This window comes from Sceloporus occidentalis, unplaced genomic scaffold (assembly GCF_023333645.1).
Source record: "Sceloporus occidentalis isolate IW3139 unplaced genomic scaffold, rSceOcc1.0.p SCAF_1, whole genome shotgun sequence".
Classification (NCBI taxonomy): Eukaryota; Metazoa; Chordata; class Lepidosauria; order Squamata; family Phrynosomatidae; genus Sceloporus; species Sceloporus occidentalis.
The window spans coordinates 265,770,549-265,791,984 of NW_028316981.1; the positions used below are offsets into that span (position 1 = coordinate 265,770,549).

General features: G+C 44.1%; 1 protein-coding gene across 14 annotated transcripts in view; it reads left to right on the forward strand.

Annotated features, from left to right (window-relative positions):
- KIAA0825 (KIAA0825 ortholog) overlaps positions 1 to 21,436 on the forward strand; it is a 258,455-nt gene that overhangs the window by 39,134 nt on the left and 197,885 nt on the right. For 12 of the 14 annotated variants that reach the window (XR_016277504.1, XM_089493054.1, XM_089493079.1 and 9 more), the window contains exon 4: positions 313 to 985. Coding sequence is in view for 12 of the 14 variants with exons in the window: in XM_089493054.1 (XP_089349180.1) it covers positions 313 to 985 (673 nt within the window). In the remaining 2 variants the exon portion in view is untranslated. Of the gene's footprint in view, positions 1 to 312; positions 1,706 to 14,030; positions 14,622 to 21,436 lie in introns of those variants that run through there. The other 2 variants (XM_089493162.1, XM_089493111.1) reach the window with 2 other exon arrangements.

A 21,436-nucleotide genomic window follows, 5' to 3' on the forward strand; every position in this document is an offset into this window, starting at 1 on the left:
GTTGCATTCATTAGGACTTATTCCTGGAGAAATGTGTATAGGGTTCCAGCCTCATAGTACAGTTTATACAAGTCTGTTTAGAAATATAGGATTGCAGCACATACTTTTGCATTCTGTTGTGATTCAGCAAGTTACGCTTGGTTCATCTGAAGAGAAGTAACGAATATAGAGAAGTCTATTATAGAGGAAATATAAAAGAATACTGTTTTGTAGAGAGTAGTTAAACATAGTATTTTAAGGAGATGTGTTGTTTACTTTAAATAAAGATATTAATATATCATCTTCACTAATTAATATATTCATTTTTTTCAGCAAAACTTGCTAAAGAATGAACAAAATCAAGAAGAAATTATTCTTCACTTTCTCCTTGATCTCTCCAGCCAATGTGGTGTCTTATTTCCCTGTATCCCAAGTGGAGCATCTTTTGAATTTACATCCAATACTTCACTTCATGGTGTTGAAGATGATTCAACAGTGGATGTTCAGTGTATTTGGAATGATGTGAGATTACATCTTCGACGTTTCTTAGTAAACCAACTCCAAATTCAGGAAAAAAACAGTGGTACTTTACAACAACAGCTGCAGTTTAAAATCCAGTGTCTCCAACAGCTTTCATTTCTTTATCCTGAGTCAGAAGTATTGGCCAAGTATCAGAAAATGCAAAATAAATTGGTTAGTGATCTTTTGCAGAAATGTGTTCTAGAAAGCAGCGGTGAAACAAACTTTGAAAAGATGGTTCACGGTTATGAAAATTCAATTCCTGTTCTCTGTGCAATGATAAAAGAAGATCTGTATATACTAAATGGAATTATTGATCCACCTTCAACAGTGAAATTTATTAATGAGACTTATTTGGATACCATCACTGAAGAAATGACTATTCTTCTTGAAACACTGTGTGAGCTCCAGTTTAAAGAAAATGCATTGCATGGTGTTAAGTCAAGCAAGAGCTCAAAGAAACACAGAGGAGTAGTTCATGTTGGGGGTTAGTGACATTTTATTTTTTAATTGTCTTAGTTGCCTTTGCCCATGGCTGCAATCCTAGTAAGGATGTAAATGCAGGAATATAGTAGTTCTAACTCCAAATGACAATGTTTGATATATCATATGTGTGTGTGTTTCTCTTTCCCAGGTTAGGCTACGATTGTGTGTTTAAGTGTATGCAAAGCATAGAGTTAGAAGTTAAAGATTGTTTCCAAAGGACTCACCATATGCCATCTCCATAGCATAATGCTGCAGTCAGTAACACAGAGATCAGATATAAAGACTGCAGTTCCTGATATAGATGTCAAATAGATGCACTGGGACAAGAGATTCCTGGGAGACGTGGCAGGAAGAGTAATAGAGGCACTGCTGCTCACCTGTCTCCTTATTCCAGGAACGGCATGGAGGAACAATCCTCTACAGTTGGGATTTTTATGAATATTTTAAATTTGATCCCACTGTGTAAGGAAAATAAATATTTGTTGGAATTTTGCACACAGTGCTGGTTAGGGCTTCTGCTTCCCAAAATATAAGAAGGCACATATTTTAATAAAAACAACATAGGTCTAAATGCTGTTGCTGCTTCTAACTTGAGTAGATCCATTGAATCAACAGAACTTACATGACTTTTTATCACTCAGCCATTGTTTCAATGGATTTAATCGAGTTGATACTAGCAACTGAATTTTATCCACAACGTTGAAATGAATTTCATATAATAATAGGATTCATAATGCAATGAACTGCAGTAGTTGCTTGATTCAGTTGTAAATTGTCTGTATCTGCATAGTTTTATTCTTTTTTCAAACAAATAAGAATACTTAATTCTTTCCTTTTTTGGCGCTCTAAATTGCTAATATTTGTGTTTGTTTGTATGTGTGCACATTCATATTTTCCCACTGCTGCTTAAACATTGTAGCATGAGTAGTAGTATGATGTACATTTTCATAAGTAATACTGCAAGTATCAGACTAGCATAAATTATTTCTCTCTTCTCTGCTGCTCAACCAAAAAATCTGCAAATTTCATTTGTGTGTGTCTGTGTAAGAGAGAGAGAGAGAGAATTCATCTAAAAATAAAAATTGGAAATTAAAATGACAAGCTATATATTTCTGAACTGGGAAATTGTGTATGACTTGATTCACCAGCTTCTTTTAGCATATTCACAATCTTAAGGTTAATTACGTAAGTTCAATATTGATTGCTCATCTAAACAAAGTGCAACTCTTAATCAGTTCATATAGAATTGATTGATGGCATAGAACAGAAAGCACCACTTACTTGCAGGAATAAAAGGGGCTGAAATTGCTTAAGGTGTTCAGAAGATAATTCATTGTTCAACAAGCTGCAAGTATTATAGCTTCCTTTGGGACAACTATGATTCAGTTCTTTTAAAGGAAAATCAAAACTGTCTTCCACATCTTTTCAAAATAACCTTATTTTTGATGGTATGAAAGCCGTATTTCCTTTGAAAGAATTAAATCAGGGTTGTCCCTGTGGAAAAGTGATAATACTCATAAACTGTTGTGCGATTAATTATCTTCTGTGAACCACTGAGGTCTTCTCTCCCCTTGGATTCCAACATAGAATTGAACCAGTGCACCTCTAATTGACACTGTTGTCATTTCTACTATATTTGCCTATTACAGCAAATGTGTTGAAAAATCCATACAATTTCAAAAGAACCAAGTAAGGGGTAAAACAAACTGCCCCAAAGGGGCAGCTTGAAGCTGCCCCTGAGAAAGCCAGATTGGGGCCACAGCAACGTCAAACCACAGCCCCAAACTGCCTTTTTGCGAGCCCAAAAAGAAGCAGCAAATTGCAGCGCCTTTTTGTTCCCGCAAAAGCCAGATTTTCCTGCCCCGCTGCAGCTTTACAGCATTCCTGTGGCATGTAAATGCCATGCCACCGGAGCACCTGGAGGCCAGCCGACATCTGGGCAGCCAGGTGGCTTGGGGCATGTGGTGTCTGAACGCCATGCTCCAAGCCACCGAGAAGCCAGTGTTTTGCCCCTCCATTGAGACAGTTTCTTCATTTGTGTAGCTTCTTTTTTATATTACCAAACAAATTTGTTGCAAGATTATTCATTCTGTTTCAAGATGTTAGTTAAACAAGCAATTGTAATAGATCAGGAAAATGTTAATAAGAAATTATGATTTGAAAATAGTAATAATTGCAAACTACATTGCAGATTTCTTTAGTTATTTTTTATTCAATTAGCAGTTTACAGAATTTTATCTTGGGGGGGGGGGAATGTTGAGATTGCTTTTCCTAAGAAGAACATAAAGTGACAGAGTACTGAGTTTGTTGAATTCGTTATCAAAGAAAGAAAGAGAAGACTGCATTTTCATTGAGACTTAGCCAAACTAAAATTCGACTATTTTAGGAAACTAAAATAACTACTTACAAATATGTGGAGGAAATTTTAGCAAAAGAATGAAATAAACTGTGAATGGCAGTGTGAGTATAGTATCATAGTAAAATAGAGAAGAAATGTACTTTTTTTAAAAATGCAGAAGAATTAAGGATGGTATCCCAGTTAACCTCTATTGCTGATGGAATTGCTTCCGTTAGAAATTGAGAGAAGGATAACTCCTGCACCGTGCTGCCTGCTATTAAATTCTTCTTCGTGGTCTCTGCGAATCATACAAATAGGTTTCACTGCGCCTGCGCAGTGCTGTTCGGAAACTTCTGGAATCACTAGGCAAAGTTCACTTTGCAACATATAGAAACTTTTTGGCGGTAACTCCGCCCACCCGTTATAAGGCCCCTGCCTTCCCGCTCTTTCCCCAGTTCCTTTTTTCCGCCGCGCTAGCTGCTTCAGGGAACTTCGCTCGCTCTTTAGCTTGATTGGAATCACTGTGTTTTTGACCATTCGTTGTCTCCCGCCCCTGATAACTTCGGACTCTCAGCTTGTTGACCTCGATTTTGGACTTTCCCTCCGCTTTTGTTTCTTCGGAAGAAGGTCTCCAGCACCTTTCAAAGTGTGACGTTGCGGGGACAAGGTGCCCATCCGGGAAAGGACCACGATCCGAAGATTTGTCCACTCTGCAAGCCCCTCTCTTCTCAAGCTCGGAAGAATTGTGAGTCCTGGCTGACTTCGGCCATCGACCAGGGCAAGACCCATGAGGGGGGCCCCTCTCTTCATCGTCGGCTCCCTCGGCTACGCCGCCTGCTTCTTCTTCCCGGGCCAGCGTGTCCAGCGTGGTGTCTGCCCACCAGTGGCTGAATCGTCCACCACCGCCGATGTGGCCAGTGGTTCATTCAGACCCAGTGCCACCAACAAACCCTCCGAGCGCCCCCACAAAACGTCAGAGACTGAAGGTTTCGAGCCCAGGACGGAGTCCGGGAGGAAGGCATCCCCGGAGGGCTCGCGCTCGAAGGATCGAGCGGATGTGGCCCGTGGTTCATTCAAACCCAGTGCCACCAACAAACCCTCCAAGCGCCCCCACATAACGTCGGGGACTGAGGGTTCCGAGCCCAGGACAGAGTCCGGGAGGAAGGCATCCCCGGAGGGCTCGCGCTCGAAGGATCGAGCGGATGTGGCCCGTGGTTCATTCAAACCCAGTACCACCAACAAACCCTCCAAGCACCCCACATACGTCAGGGACTGAGGGTTCCGAGCCCAGGATGGAATCCGGGACAAAGGCGTCCTCGGAGGGCTCGCGCTCGAAGGATCGAGCAGATGTGGCCCATGGTTCATTCAAACCCAGCGCCACCAACAGACCCTCCAAGCGCCCCCACATAACGTCGGGGACTGATGGTTCCGAGCCCAGGACGGAGTCCGGGAGGAAGGCATCCCCGGAGGGCTCGCGCTCGAAGGATCGAGCGGATGTGGCCCGTGGTTCATTCAAACCCAGTGCCACCAACAAACCCTCCAAGCGCCCCACATACGTCAGGGACTGAGGGTTCCGAGCCCAGGATGGAGTCCGGGACAAAGGCGTCCCCGGAGGGCTCGCGCTTGAAGGATCGAGCGGATGTGGCCCGTGGTTCATTCAAACCCAGTGCCACCAACAAACCCTCCAAGCGCCCCCACATAATGTCGGGGACTGAGGGTTCCGAGCCCAGGACGGAGTCCGGGAGGAAGGCATCCCCGGGGGGCTCGCGCTCGAAGGATCGAGCGGATGTGGCCCGTGGTTCATTCAAACCCAGTGCCACCAACAAACCCTCCAAGCGCCCCACATACGTCAGGGACTGAGGGTTCCGAGCCCAGGATGGAGTCCGGGACAAAGGCGTCCTTGGAGGGCTCGCGCTCGAAGGATCGAGCAGATGTGGCCCATGGTTCATTCAGACCCAGCGCCACCAACAGACCCTCCAAGCGCCCCCACATAACGTCGGGGACTGAGGGTTCCGAGTCCAAGGCCAAGTCCGGGACGAAGGCATCCTCGGAGGGTTCGTGCTCGAAGGAACGAGCGGATGCGGAGGCCCTGGCCGTGCCGGTCCCATCCTCCAAGGCGTCGTCGAAGGCATCATCGAAGGCGTCCTGACACGCCTCCAAGCCGCCCAAGACGGGGGCACCCTGGGTGCCATCAATGAACGCCGCACCGGAGGACGAGGGCAAGGCGACCAAGCCTCAGCCTTCAGGGATCATTGTCCTGTCAGACCTGCCGGGCAATCCCTTCCCCCCTCCCCGAGGAGTGGGGCGAGATGCCGGGATCCTCTAAGAAGAGGCACTCTGAGGGGGCTTTGGACGACTCCATGCCCAAGAGGCCCGAATCCACCCGGTACCAGGTGAGTCAGTGGCGTCCTCCAAGGGCGAGGAGCACGCTTCGCACAAGATGCGCTCTCCAGCCAAAAGGACTCCGGCTCCGGTTTCTTCTCGCCCGAAGGAGTCGTCGGCATCGTATGCGGTTTCCACAATCGACTCCCCGCTGCCTTCGACTGTGGAATTTGTCCGCGTCAATGCGGAGACGGCCAGACCTCCATGGAGGGTGTCCTTCCCTCTGACTGTTCACTCAGGCGAGGATGAACCATCTGATGAGGATCCTTCAGAAGATTCACGAGGCTGAATCTCCGTCTTATGGCCCCTGAGAGATGGAAGCCCCCGGTGTCGCATGCAAGGGCTTCAACATCCGAGCCGTAGTGGCCCGCTCTGGACTCGGCAGCTTTCAGCTTACAACACGTCTGTCATGCCCAGCCTGGAGGATGGCTTGGAGGACTCAGAGGATGAGCTAGAGCCCCTGGGACCTGAACCTGTAATGGAGGAGCCAGAGCCCCTGGGGCTTGAACCTGTAATGGAGGAGCCAGAGGCTGGCCCTAGTTCTGCTGGAGCAGAGTCTATGGCCCCTCCAGAGATTCAGCAGTCAAGTTTGCCTGGTGCCGAGACTGTGGACACGGAGGAGGATCTGGGCAGTGTGCCTACCTTCAATGAGCGTCGAGCAGAAAGAGAGGGCCTTCGAAGATCTCGGAGGCTTTATCAGAAGCGTCTTCGTAATCAGACACAGCTGAAGGCCGGCTCCTTGCCTTCTTAAGCATCTAGAGCATGTGTGGTTCTTTGCCAGTGGATATCTGACTCTTTTAGAGGAAAGACTCTGTCTCTGGCTCCTTTGGCTTCTTGTCTTGACTACCCGGAAACCTTGACCTTGGACTGCTGTATCGACCTGCCTATCTGTTGCCCTGAACCTCGGACCGTCTGACAATTCTCTTGGTAATCCCTTTTGGTAGAACTACTGTGAATCTCCAGGACTGTGTAGCTTACACTGACTTTGCTGTGCTGGGAGGGGGGTTGTTTGTTTGGGAACTAGCTGCCTTATCAGCCCTTTGGCTGCTTTCCCGGACAACGTCCCCCACGCGAATCCGGGTGCCGGATCTCCCACTGGCATCAGTCACCGTCTCTGAGCCAGAAATCTTGTCGTCTTCGGAGGACCCATCAGACGATGAGGCCTCCATCCAGGCTTCTCCTCAGAGGTTGCACCACCCTGAGCCTTCTTCTCCCACCGATGATGGCCGCTCTTTCAACGAGCACATCATCAAGATGCCAAGGTCCCTGGACATTGGGCTTTCCTTCCCCGAGGAGAAAGCTCACGACCCAGTTGAACACAGGGTGCACGGCCGTGTACCGTCCCCGCCATCCATCCCGCTGCTGCCGTCCCTGGAGACCTTCGTCAGGCGACCCTGAGAGGTGCCGGCCTCCTTGGTGAGATCGTCCCGCAGGATTGAATCCCTGTACCAGATCTCTCCATCCAGCGGTTTCTGGTTGACCGGCCACCCCAAACAAAATTTGGCAATAGTCGAAGGGACACAGCAGACCTTCATCCCCAAACAGACGACGCCTCCGGCAACGCCTACATGGGGGCTTACATCCAGACCTCGATGGAGGGGGGTTTTGCCATTCATCCCTGACGTCCCGAATGATGTCTAGAGGCGCCTGGTGGGGATCATAGATGAGGCCCACTCCATCGGGAGCTAGCTCATCACTGCCTCCACAAATGTGGCTGACTGCACGGGACGGGCCATGGCGGCATCGATGGCTCTGTGCCAACATGCACCAACGTCAGGACAGCTATTGAGGACATGCCACTTCACGGCTCTGGTCTCTGTCGCACTGAGACCGACGAGCACCTGAACCGTAATTTCAGGATGAAGGCAGTGGCCAAGAACCACGGGATGTCATCGGCCTCCATCTCGCCCGGCCGGAAGAGACAGCGACCGTGGCAGCCCCAAGGTCGGTCGCATCGGTCTTTCCAGCAAGACCGACAGTCTCAGCAGCAGGACTCCCAGAGGTGGCGTTACCCCTCTCAGTCTTCCTCCTCCTCTGGCCGTCGCAACGCACACACACACCCCCAGTATCGGAAGTCCCGCCATCAGGATACCGACTGGGGGAAGAAGAGAACCCGAGGGGTTCCTCCGCGCTTCGTCTCCCTCCCCTCTGGTTCTCGGACATCTTGAGGCTTTCCCACTACCGCCAGTTCCGGATGGTAACCTTGGCCTCTATTCTGCCTCTACTCCACCAGGGCCGGTGGTTCACGATGTTCGACCTGGGGGAAGCCCACTTCCACATCGGAAGTCGAGAGTCCCACCGGAGATCCCTCGCCTTCGCCGTCGGCTTCACCGCGTACCACTGCAACGTACTTCCCTTCGGCCTAGCCATGGCCCCGAGGGCCCTCACAAAGTGCATGGCTCCAGTGGTGGTATATCTCCATCAGAGGGGTTACAGAGTCTTTCATATCTCGGCGACTGTTGTTGCCGCCGACTCACAGTGGGATTACCAGGAGACAGTCTCATTCGCCTTGCACCCTGGGCGCCCCTCGGCCTGATTGCCTGCGAGGAAAAGCCACTACACACCAGCCAGGCAGGCTAAGTTCATCGGGGCCATCCCCGACTCCGAAGGATGCTCCGCCTTTCCCCCTCCGGACCCTTTCAGGCATTGGCAGCTTCACTAAGCCTTGCATCTCCCACAGAAAGGTGAGACGTCCAGGTAGCCCTAGGCCACATGGCGTTGACAACGTTTGTGACGCCGTGGGCAAGGCTTCACCTCCGACCCCTTCAGGCCTGTTTCCTCTCGGTCCCCTCAGTCTTCAGACTGATGAAGGACTCCCCGACCAGGTATCTCACGGTACTGAGGCCAATGGCCGCTTCTCTGAGATGGTTGTTGGCTTGCTTCAACGTCTCCATCAAAATGCCCTTCCAGCAACCCCAGCCTCAACTGACTTTGACAACAGATGTTCCCCTGGAAGGCTGGGGCGCCCACCTGCTCGACCTCGTTGTCAAGGACAAGTGGTCCGCCCGGGACAAACGTTTCCACATCAACACGTTGGAGATGCTGGAAGCCGACAAGGCGTTGAGGTCATTCAAATCCGCTGTCGCGGACAAGGTGGTCCTCCTGAGAACAGACAGCACCACTGTGATGTATTACATCAACAAGCAGGGAGACTCCAGATCCAGGACCCTGCTCGAGTTCATTCTGCGCGTCTGGAGCTGGTTCATCCAGAGACAGATGCTCCTCTACGCAATTCACCTGCCAGGAGAGGACAACGACCGGGCGGATTGCCTAAGCAGATCTCCTCCGGTGCCACGAGTAGAGGCTCCATCCGGCGATGGTCAGCGACCTGTTCGACCGGTGGGGGACCCCCCAAGTCGATCTCTTCGTGACCGAATGGAACAGCCACTGTCCCTAGTTCTGCTCCGTGAGGCGAATGGATGGATCCCTCGGAGACGCATTCGCCTTCCTTTGGATGGGAGAGCTGCTCTACGCCTTTCCTCCCTTCCCTCTCATCATCAGGGTGGTGTCCAAGATGACAACGGACCAATCGGATGTGATCCTGATCGCTCCGTGGTAACCGTGGCAGCCCTGGTTTGCGTCTCTTCTCCACCTCCTAGAGATGCTCCCTCCGCCTCGACTTCCGTCTGGACCTGCTGTCGATCCAGGACGGCCAGATCCTCCACCCGGACATCGAGAGCCTGCCGCTGGTGGTCTGGAGAATCCAGCCCTAGCCTCACTGCCTGATGCGGTGAGGACTGTGACCCTGCCTATGCAGAAACCATACACCCAGCGGTCCTATGCCATTAAGTGGAGGAGGCTTAGCCTCTTCCTTGTAGAGGTTCCTTAGGAGATGTGCCAACCTGCACCCTCTTAGGAGATGTGCCAACCTGCACCCCCTTGGGTCGGTACTGCTACCAGCTTGAAGCCTGGAGGCGGTGCTGTCCGCTCTTCAATTCAAGCCTTTTGAACCAATGGCCACGATGGACTTGAGATTGTTGACTTTGAAGACTGCCTTCCTTGGGGTCATCACCTCCGCCCGCTGTGCGGGCGACCTCTGTGCCTTGCGGAGGGACCAGCCCTTCCTTAGGTTTACAAGGATTAGGTAGTCCTCCGGTCAGACATTACTTTCTTGCCCAAAGTACTGCCTGCTTCCCACATGGGCCAGGACATTGTGTTGCCTACTCCGGCGTCCAGCCCGACTTTGGACGCAGAGTGAAGCCTGCACTCTCTTGATGCCAGGAAGGCGTGGGTTTTTTCACTTGGACATAACCGCTGCCTCCAGTCGGTCCGAGAGACCCTCTCTGTGCTACTCGGAACCAATGAAGAGGTTGCCTGTGTCCGCGCAGAGTTTTTTCCAATGGGTGGCTGGTACCATCCACCTCTGCTATGAACTGTTGGGTAACCACTCCCTGACAGGGCTCGGTTCCACTCCACAAGGGCAGTGTCACAATCCTCAGCATCCCTGTCGGGGATTGCCTTAGAGGATGTCTGCAAGACTGTTGTCTGGTCCCAGCCTCTGACTTTCATAAGGCATTACAGGCTGGACACCAGGGCCATCCTAGACGCAGCTTTCGGGAGGGCTGTGTTGGTCTCAGGGTTGCATTGGTTGCACCACTGATGATGTTTGTTTACAAGGTTATGTAAATTATGCCACTGTTTTTACATTCCTGTTGCATGTTGGTTTGCACAAATTGCCATGGGATTGGTCTTGCATGACCTTACGTTCCCTTCTCAGGTTCTGCAATGTTAATGGCTGTGTTGAGGTGTTTGTGCACAAACAAAGACTGACTCTTTTATGGTTCAAAGTTTTTATTGTGTCAATAATATACCTTGGTTACCATAGCTTTGGTTTCAGGACACTCCCTCCGCCGCATACCTAAGCTTGTCAGTCTAAACCCATTTGTATGATTCGCAGAGACCACGAAGAAGAAGGACAGGTTGCTTACCTGTAATGGTATTTCTTCGAGTGGTCATCTGCGAATACATACAAATCCCACCTATCCATCCCCTCAGTGTCCTGCTCTTATTGGCTCTTTCCATCGCCTGCTTGGCGGAAAAATTGCGGAACTGGGGAAAGAGCGGGAAGGCAGGGGCCTTATAACGGGTGGGCGGAGTTACCGCCAAAAAGTTTCTATATGTTGCAAAGTGAACTTTGCCTAGTGATTCCAGAAGTTTCCGAACAGCACTGCGCAGGCGCAGTGAAACCCATTTGTATGTATTCGCAGATGACCACTCGAAGAAATACTGTTACAGGTAAGCAACCTGTCCTTCTCCTCCAGTGAGTTGTGAACTTTGTATTGTATAAGTACTGAAATGTTTGTGTGACATTGGATTTTACCCTGTGCTTAACTGTTTGTAAGATTCTAGGGAGCGAGATGATGATAAGTTAATTACATTATTTTACTGAAAACAGTTTAGAGCTGGCAGTGTTTCCAAACATCTTGCTGCTACTTCACATCACCTATTCATCTAATAATGTAAAGCTCAGTAGTAGAATTTCATTATTAACCTCTACTATATTTAAAAGTTGGCTTATGTAGGACTTTGTTATTCTTGCATGTGTTTTCCCCCTAAAGGAGCCAAAGATATATTAATATATTCAGCTTAAATATCTAAATTTTGGGTTATATCTTTATGTAAGCATTGTATGTGCTGAGTGTTGCCAAGTTTCATGTCTATAACTTTATTTCTTATTTAGCAAACAAAAAGCAATTCAAATTTTGGTCATTTTTCCTGAATATTTCCAATTAGGAAACACTAATTATTTTCATCTCAAAGCTTCCTTTGCACACCTGGGTGTTCTTCCTAAGGGTGAAGAGAACATTTAGCTCACCATGCCCCCTAATTATTGCATTCTCCTCCCAAGTATAAAAGATGAAAGTGATTTACTCTTCAATCCGATTTCTCCTGAGCGGTCAGAGGTCAGTCTGAGATTTATATATTAGAGTACTCTCTTTAATAAAAAAAGAGTGTGACAAAGAAGTTGAGAGAGAATTATTAAGTTGATTTTTCCTAGGAACATATAGGAGTGTGTAAAGGAAACCAAAGAAGACTATGAAAGCCAGAAGAAGAAGGACTTCTAAAAGGTTTCCTGAAGAGTTTCCTAAGGTTCCTACAGTATTGTTTGACAAGAAAATTGTTATATGACTCTTTATGTTATTCTTTTCAACACACATCAACTGTCTCCTGAGTAGAACTTAATTAGGTGCTCCTTGCTGAGATAATATTAAATTATGGGGCATTTTGTGTATCTTCATTAATACAAGGCTTGGTTAGCTTTAGGAAATTTTTATTAAGGAATGGCTCATTTAAAGAATGTATTTTTGGTGCAGGTTACATTGACATTTGTATTTTCTCATGTACTACACTTAAGATATATTTATGGTAATAGTTAATGGGCTTGTATGTATCCCTATCTTTCACATAGATATTATATACATGCATATTTATATTTAGCATATATCACTGTTTCTCACATTGACTTAGATGTGACATTTAAAGAATATACAGTATTCAATCGTACATTTATTATGAAGCAAACATTTTAATAATAAAAATGGATTTTTAAAAATAAATTAAGATTTTCATGCCTATTAAAATGCTAGCAACTTTTCTTTAGATTAGTATGATACATGTGCTGCAGAATTTCACAACCCTCTAAATATTTATGGCATAGATGCTTAGGAGTCGATACTGTTACTCCTTGATATAGGGATACAGAGAGAGCATAAGCAGTGCAGGTATTGGCCTGATTCATTCTCTTACTGGTTTCCAGTGGATAGATTAGATCTTTCTTTAGATTACTTTTTTTAAAAAAAAAACAGTTTGCATTTATATTCCTTTTACTCAACGTGGTCCAATTTATCTCTTTTTATGTGGCTTTGAAAATATAAGAATGCATTCCTTTAATGAAATTATGTCACGCACAGCCTATCTAGCTGGCCCTCTGCAGCCTATACTTTGCTGGCTATATTGTAATATAACTAAGCATTGCCATAAGGCATGATGTTTTATGAGAATTGCATGGATGAGGCATCTATGAATCAGATCACTTTTCTTATGACCAAAGAGATTAAAGGACAAGCATGGAATTTCTAGATAATTTTAAATGTTCCCTTTTAGAAATATTAGTCATACATAGGACGTTTGTTGTGATTTTTCTCCAAGTTAGGGTTTCTGTCATGTTCAAAAAGTGCGAAACTTAGTGGAGACAGTTATTTTAAACATGACCATCCTCATAAGCATTTCTGAAGTGCATTTATTTTGTTTCTTATGACTACAGTTATCTAGTCTTTGTCCTTAAACTATGTTGTTACCTGCTGTCAGGTCAACATCAACCTATGGCAACCCTATGCATAAGAGACCTCCATGTCACCCTGACATCAACAGCCTTGCTCCAGTTTCCAGTTTTGCACACTGAGGGCTATGGCATCTTTCATTGAGTCTATTCATCTGGAATGCAGTCTTCCTCTTTTTCTACTGCCTTCTACTTTACCAAGCATCTTGGCTTCTAGAGTCAGTTCAGGCTTGATTTGCTCTGGGGTCCATTTATTTGTCTGTTTCATTGTCCACTGTATCCATTCAACTCTTTCCAGCACCACATTTCAAATGAATTGATGTTCTTCATGTCAGCTTTCTTCACTATTCAGCTTTAGTAGTAATAGAGGGGTATAACCTTTTAAAGAGAAACATGCCTAACAGGAAAGGAGGAGTAGCAGTATTATATATCAGGGATGTTTTACACTTATGAAGAGATCCAGGACTTAAATCCTGGAAGCCAAGTGGAGAGCATCTAAATAAAAATTAAAGGGAAGGGAAGCAGCATGGATGTTATTGTGGGAGTCTGCTATAGATGATTGCACATTTGGAAAGAGAGTTGTAATGGTGGTGAGTGATTTCAACTATCCTGATATTTGCTGAAAGTCAAACTCAGCCAAAAATTTAAGGTCCAGCAAATTCATCACTTGCCTGGAAGACAATGTCAATGTCCAAAAGGCGAAAGAGGCAACAAAGAGATCAACTATTTTAGATCTGATCCTAACAGGGATGGCCTGTTTAATGGGATGCAAGTGATGGGATCCTTAGGTGGGAGTGATTATATTCTCCTGGAGACTTTAGAAAAACTATTAGGCTTTAGACAGTGAGGGCTGTTTGACAGTGGAACACACTCCCTTGGAGTGTAGTGGAGTCTCCTTCCTTGGAGGTCTTTAAGCAGAGGCTAGATGGCCATCTGTCGGGAATGCTTTGATTTGGATTTCCTGCATGGCAGGGGGTTGGACTGGATGGCCTGTGCGGTCTCTTCCAACTGTATGATTCTATGATTCTATGACTATAGAAAAACTATTAGACTCTAGACTATTTCTAGACTTTAGAAAAAACAATTTCAGTAAACTCAGAGAAATACTGGTGTGGTCGGAATTAGTAAAATAGAAGGGAGTTCAGGATGGATGGGAGTTTCTCAAAAGATAGATACTGAAGACACAATTTCAAAAAGTTCTAATGAGGAGGAAAAATAAGAAGTGTTTCAAGAAACCAAGATGGATGACTAAAAAAAACAACTTTCAGCTGAGCTAACTTTTGAATGAAACATGTATAAGAAATGAGAAAAGGGGGAAATCATCAGAGGAATTCAAACAAATAGCTGGCATATGTAGGGGTAAAGTCAGAAAAGCTAAAGTGCAGAATGAGCTGAGACTTGCTGGAGAGGTTAAGATCAACAAAAAGGGCTTTTTTGGTTATGTCTGGTAAAGGAAGAAGAAGGAAATGGTAGGATCATTGTGTGGAGAAGATGGTGAAATGCTAACGGGACAGAGAAAAGGCAAACTACTCAGCACCTTCTTTGCTTCAGTCATCTCAGAAAAGGAAAAGAGTGCTCAACCTGAGGAAAATGGAGCAGAGAATGCAGTAGAGGAAATGCAGGACAATAAGTAAAGAGGTACTCTATGATTCTATGATTCAAATCCACACATAGAAATGGGAATTATTATTATTATTATTATTATTATTATTATTTGTATCCCGCCTTCTGAGAACAATCGGGGCAGGATACAAATATGATGTCATGGACTATCCTAACTTCAGTATCTTGTCTAGTTCCTTCATAGCTGCCCTTCCAAGTTCTACTCTTCTAATTAACTGCTGTCTTCATTCTGATTGATGACTGAGCCAAAGTATGGAAAATCTTGGAAGTATTTCAGTGTCTTCATTGTTTTTGTTTTCTTAGTGTTTGGTTGTAAATCTGCCTTTACACTTTCTTTCTTGACTTTTGTCAGTAATTGTTCGAAGTCTTCTCTGATTTCTGCTAGCAGAATATCTCAATAGTTTAGATTGTTGGTGGTCCTTCCTCCAGTTTTCTCACCTCCTCCCGCTTAGTCTAATTCTGCTTTATATATGTATGTTTATTGTGTGTTCAGCATACGTTAAAAAGATAGGGAGATGAAATGCCTGTTTGCCTGATCCTTTTGCCAGTTGGAAACCATTGAGTTTCTCCGTATTCTGTCTTAACAGTAGCCTCTTGTACTGAGTTCAGATTGTGCATCAGGACAATCAATCCTGTTTCTTTAAGAGCAACCCATAGTTCTTCTTTGAGATTTCTGTGGCACTCACAAATGGGTTACCCTGCGGCAGCATTAATAGGAACTATTATTATTATTAACCTTTATTTATGAAGCGCTGTAAATTTACACAGCGCTGTACATGCAATCTTTTTAGTTAGACGGTTCCCTGCCCTCAGGCTTACAATCTAAAAAGACATGACACAGAAGGAGAAGAGAGTGGTGGCTGGAAAGGGTAAGAGGTCCAGCAGTTCCTCTCTACCTCCGAGGCCTGGACCAAGGCAGATGGACTGGAGGGAGGGCTTGGCTTCAAAATGGAAGGTTAATCATTTTCCAGGGAAAATACATACTCTCAAGTAGGATAATACATATACAATACATAGCAATACAGGAAATGGATCGATAAACAGGCAACAAAAGAAGATCAGATAGTAAGCGACAATTATGCAATGCCTGGGAAGGCTTCTCTGAACAGGATGGTTTTCAACTCCGTTTTGAAGCTGGTAAAAGAAGTGATGGCTCTTGCTTGTGGGGGAAGAAGGTTCCATGAGTGAGGGGCAGCAAGTGAAAAGGGGCGAATCCGGGATGGGGCAGAGGACTACATTCTTTTAATTGACCTTCAGTTTCACCAATATTTGTAGGCCTTTTTTTTTTTTTTTTGCTAAGATTGATTTAATTTGCTCTTCTTTGGAAGTCCCTGACATGTCTCTTGTTCCAGTACCTTAGCCACCCACATTAGTAAAATTTTCCACCACCACCACCCCCACCACCCCAGTCTCACTGGATGAACTAGCTAAGCTGGTGAAATCATCTAACTCATCTATTTGTTCTCTTGATCCCATTCTCGTTTATTAAGCCCGGTTGTTCCTTCAATTCTCCCTTCTCATTTTTCTATTATTAATCTCTCTCCTTCTACTGGTCACTTTCCTTCTGATTTCAAACACGCTTTGGGTTTCTCCCATTCTCAAGGAGCCCTCACTTGACCTGTTCTCCCTCTCTAATTATCAGCCAATCTCACTTCTGCCTTTCTTTTCTAAGGTTCTGGAACATACCATTTATTCTCATTGTCTAGAATTTCTTTCCACTAACTCTCTAATGGATCCTTTTCAGTCTGGCTTGTGTCCATTACACTAGACTGAGATAGCTCTGGCCAAGATTACTGATGATCTTTTCTTGGCCAAATCAAAAAGTCTTTACTTGGAATAATAATAATAATAATAATAATAATTATATACTGCTTTTCCATGTTGATCAAAACGGTGCACAATCAAAAAATAGAGAATACAATAATACATGTTAAAAATACAAATGTACATACAATAAAACAAAACAGTATTGATTCTTCTTGATCTTTCCGCTGCCTTCGATACTATTGAGCATGGTCCTATGATGGATCTGCTCCAGGATCTTGGATTTTCTGGTTCCGTCCTTAACTGGTTCAGATCCTACCTTTCTGATAGGTCATTTGCTGTGATTGCTGGAAGCCAAGTCACCACTCCTGTGTCGCTGTCCATTGGAGTTCCACAGGGCTTCATCTTAGGCCTGTTTTGTTTTGTTTTTTTCTTATTGAACAGGCAGGCCCAGCTCCATCAGGGCTAGCCTGAAGAAGAAGAGCCCTCCCTCCAGTCCATCTGCCTTGGTCCAGGCCTCAGAGGGAGAGAATAACCACTGGACATCACCTGTTTTCCCACCACCATTCCCTTCTCCTTTTGTATCGTGTCTTTTAGATTGTAAGCCTGAGGGCAGGGAACCATCCAATTAAAAAAAAATAATTGTAAGCCACTCTGATAGCCTTTAGGGCTGAAGAGCGGGGTATAAATACCATATAATAATAATAATAATAATAATAATAATAATAATAATAAGTTCTTATGGTTTTCAATATCAGTTATATGCTGATGATACCCAACTTTTTTGCAACCGCTCCCAGCCTGTGGAACGGCCTGCCAGACAAGATCCGTCAAATCACCAACTTAGACAGCTTCAAGAAAGCTATCAAGACGGATTTCTTCTGACAGGCCTTTCCAGAATAAACTACTCGGCCATGTGGTGATTGCCCCCCCCCCCATATATATTATGACTCTGCCACTTTTATTGGTTTTAATTGTTATGTAATTTTAAATTCTATACTGTTTAATTGCCTTTTAAGTGGGGATATTTTGTATATATGGATGTATTTTAACTCTTGTAAGACGCTTTGATTGTTTTTAACAAAAAGCAGGATAGAAATAAGTCTTATTTATTTATTATTTATTTAACTGTATTTCTCCACTCTGGAACTCTCTCTGGTTGTTGAACAGCGAGTGTCATCATGTCTATGCTATTTCTGCTTGGATGCTCCATCGGCGCCTTGAGCTCAATATGGACAAGACCGAGCTACTTGTTTTCTCACCAAAGTCAACTCTGCATTATTTATTTTCAATCACAGTTAGTGGTACTAACATTCAACCAGTGAAGGAAGCATGTAGTCTTGGTTTCATTTTCGACTCTGCCCTTTCATTAGTTCCTCAAATTCAGGCCATGGCAAAGTCATGTCGTTTCTTTCTTTATAATCTAGCAAGACTCAGGCCTTTCTTTCAGTTTTTACTGCTAAGAACCAATGGTTCACGCATTGGTCATTTCTCGCCTGGATTACTGTAATTCTTTACTAACTGAGCTTCCTCTTTCCCATCTTGCCCCCTTGGCTTCTGTGCGATACTCTGCTGCTAGGATTTTTTCTGCCTGCCATTATGATCATGTCACTCCACTGTTGTAGTCCCTTCACTGGCTCCCAATCCCATTTAGAATCCGTTATAAACTCTTATTACTAACTTTCAAAGCCCTTCACAGCTTCGCCCCCACCTACTTGTCAGCACTTGGTTCCCTCTATCTTCCTGTTTGCTCTCTGTGCTCTAGTGGTTCAGGACTGTTGATTCAGCCAAGGATTTTCTTTGCTCCTACTCGGATGCTGCTCCCTACTTTTGGAAACTCCTTCCCATTAATTTGCAAACCACCACTTCTTTAGACTACTTTAAGTTTAAATTAAAGACTATTCTATTCAGGGAAGCCTTCCAACTTTTTTCTTGATTTTATTACTGTATATTTTCATGACATATTATTTGTATTAATTTACACTTTTATAGTATTGTTTTAACTTTGTTATAATAATATTTTATTATTTTTTATTAATTTCATCATCTTGTTTGTGGTTTTACATTGAACACCGTAGGCAGGCTTTTATTTCTATTTTGGATTGTTTTCTCTCCTCTGTAAAGTGCTATGTAAAGCCCATGATGCAATACAAATAAATGTAATAATAATAATAATAATAATAATAATAATAATATATTGAGGATGTATTAAGCTAGATGATATATATGACATGTGTGATTGCATTTCATTTTCTCTTACTTTAGCCAAATGCTGGGTAGGGCCATATTGTTGGTGGTAATGACAACTTACCTCTCAGGGAAACAAAGTGGATGACCTTTGTGGTTCTGATCCAAATTTGGGAAGAGGAATGTAGTTGCATTTCACATATCAGGGTTTTTTCTTGTTTTGAAAATGAAAATGACATATTATATGTATTGTCTATCCATTCAAAAATCCACCAAACAGTGATACCTTTATTGGCTGTCATGCCTCCAGAGCATCTTTGATGCTCATGAGACATATATTTAGTTGAGATTATATTAGCTTTTCTATGTATTAGTTTAGAAGGGGAAATACAGATCTATAGCTTTAAGAAAGACAAGGATTGTGGGAAATCCCAGGGTCTCTTACTGTCTCCCTCTAGCTAGTTTCGTTGTGTAGTAAGATTTCAGCCAAGTCAGATCTGGAGAGAGTATTTTCCTTTGACAAAAACATAAGTCCACAAAAGAAGAAAGATAGTCCTCAGAAGAAGAAAGATAGAATCCACCAAGAAGAGAGCAAGGTATTTAGGAAGGACTATTGAGAGAGAAGAAATCAGTTTCATGTTATTTGTGCTTATAACCAGTAAAACCTTTAAAACTTAAGAAATTTGTGGACAAGTCTTTTGTTCTGGCTGCGATCCCAAGAGCCAGAGGCCTTACTACACACAAAGTCCATAGCATCGCTCTTGGGACAAAACATTGGCCAACCAAAAAGTACAATATACTGTCTTCTTCATCAGGCAATGTGTTACAAACCAAACAGGAGAAAAAAAGGAAGATGTTAGTCATAGCCCTGCATTTTGCTGTTTCTCTTCTTTGTTAAGATGGTATGAAGGGGCATATCTTGCAGGCTGGCATCTCCTCCTTCTGGCCATGTGGCAACTGGGAGATTTTCAAAGTCTAACATCAATTTGCATCACAACAAAGACACTTTCTTTGCAATCCAATACAGTGGTACCCCGGGTTACGAAATTAATCCGTTCCGCGGAGCCCTTCGTAACCCGAAAGATTTCGCAACCCGAAAAAGCCATAGGCGCTAGCGCTAAAAGCCGCGATTTCGTGCGAAATAGCGCCGAAAAGCACCAAAAATTTTTTTCGTAAGCCGAAAAAAAAAACGTAACCCGGAACAGTTTTTTCCTATGGGATTTTTTCGTATCCCGGGAATTTCGTAAGGCGGTGCTTTCGTATCCCGGGGTACCACTGTACTAGCATAACTGGGAACTATAAAGTTCAGTCTTAATATTTGTGATTCTGTATGTTAATCCACACTGTGGAATAGGTCAAACTAGACAAAACATACAGCTACATATCACAGATGTGGTCTGCCCATCATTTTGCTTTTAAACTGAAATATTGTTCCTGAGTGACAGCAGAGGACTCTAGAAGACTTAATAGTTTGTATTTCTTTCCATTAGCCTTTTTGAAAGGCGTGCCCAGTGGGACTTTTGACTTCTTTTATTTCAGTAGCAGACCCATGTTAAATCAGTATCTCCTTTTGAAATACCCCTTAGCTTCAAAAGTGGTTTGCCATGTGGCATGGCAGCTGCTGTTCAAGAAACACATGCTCAAAGCCCCCTTGGGCATGTGGAACTAATTGTACTGTTCTTTGGATCCCAGCCCATATTTTTAGAGTTGGATCAGGCTTATGGAACATGGTTTCTGAGTGCTTTATGATGAGTGTTCCTCTTTCTACAGGTTTTGTTATCTCTGCTTTGGTTTCTCCATTGTTCATAGCAACTTAGACATTTGTAAAGGTTTCTCTCTTTAGAGAAAAAGAAATCCCTACTTGCAGTTTTGTGGTTTCTATGTGATGAAGAAGTGTTGAACACAGAAATGCATACTTGGAATTTATTGTAGCAAAATGTACATTTTTTTCACATTTGAGAGCAACTTAAATATTTAAACTTCAGATCCTAGGATGCCTGCATGTGTGGCTTTATTTGTATTTCTTATTTCCTTATCACCAAGAGATATTCTCATATCACTTAGTTTTAATAGAAGAACAGAAAACTGAAAAGCAGACCAGTGTTTAAAAATGCTTAAGACACTTTGTTAATGGATCACATCCATATGGTTTCCCCTGGTGCACTGACAGTTCTTTATGGTACTGTCATTTTCAATCAATAGAGAGTTCATGTGATCAGTATATCTGATAAACTTGTCAATGCCTTCTTAAGGCAGGTTTCCCCAATCTATTCCATTCACCCCTCCCTCTTTCATCATTTCAAGTATAATCTTGATAAGACATAGAGGTGTTATTGGCAGCTGTGTATAGCTAGCTCAGACTACAACTAATTTGTGCAGGAAAAAATTAAATCAGGAGGTAAATTATTTCATGATTGCTCATTCCCAACAGAGTTGGCCATCATTCTGAAGAAAATATCAAATAATTGGTTTCAGGCCGTGTCAGGCACATGCAATTCCCTTCGCTAATGGCTGTGTGAGGTAGCACTAGGCCTCAGGGGTCACAAAAGAACTGGAAATAGCTTACTGTCAGGCACAGCAATAGAGAGACAGTGCACATAGGAAATGAAGTGGCAATAAGTGCAATCCATTGGGAAATGTGCTTCACTTGGAGTTTAATATATTGGCTCAGAGTCTGGCAGTAAGCCATGCAACAATTGTTTACCTTTTTGTCAACATCTGCATCTGTTCTGTTTTGTAAATGGCACTTAAATCTCAGTCCGTAAAAGCTGGAATCAATAACAACTGTTAGGGGATTTACTTTCTTTTTTCATATTTTATAACAAATGCAATCTACAAACAATGTTTGCCTTAGATTAACAAGGAACAGACATTAGCAA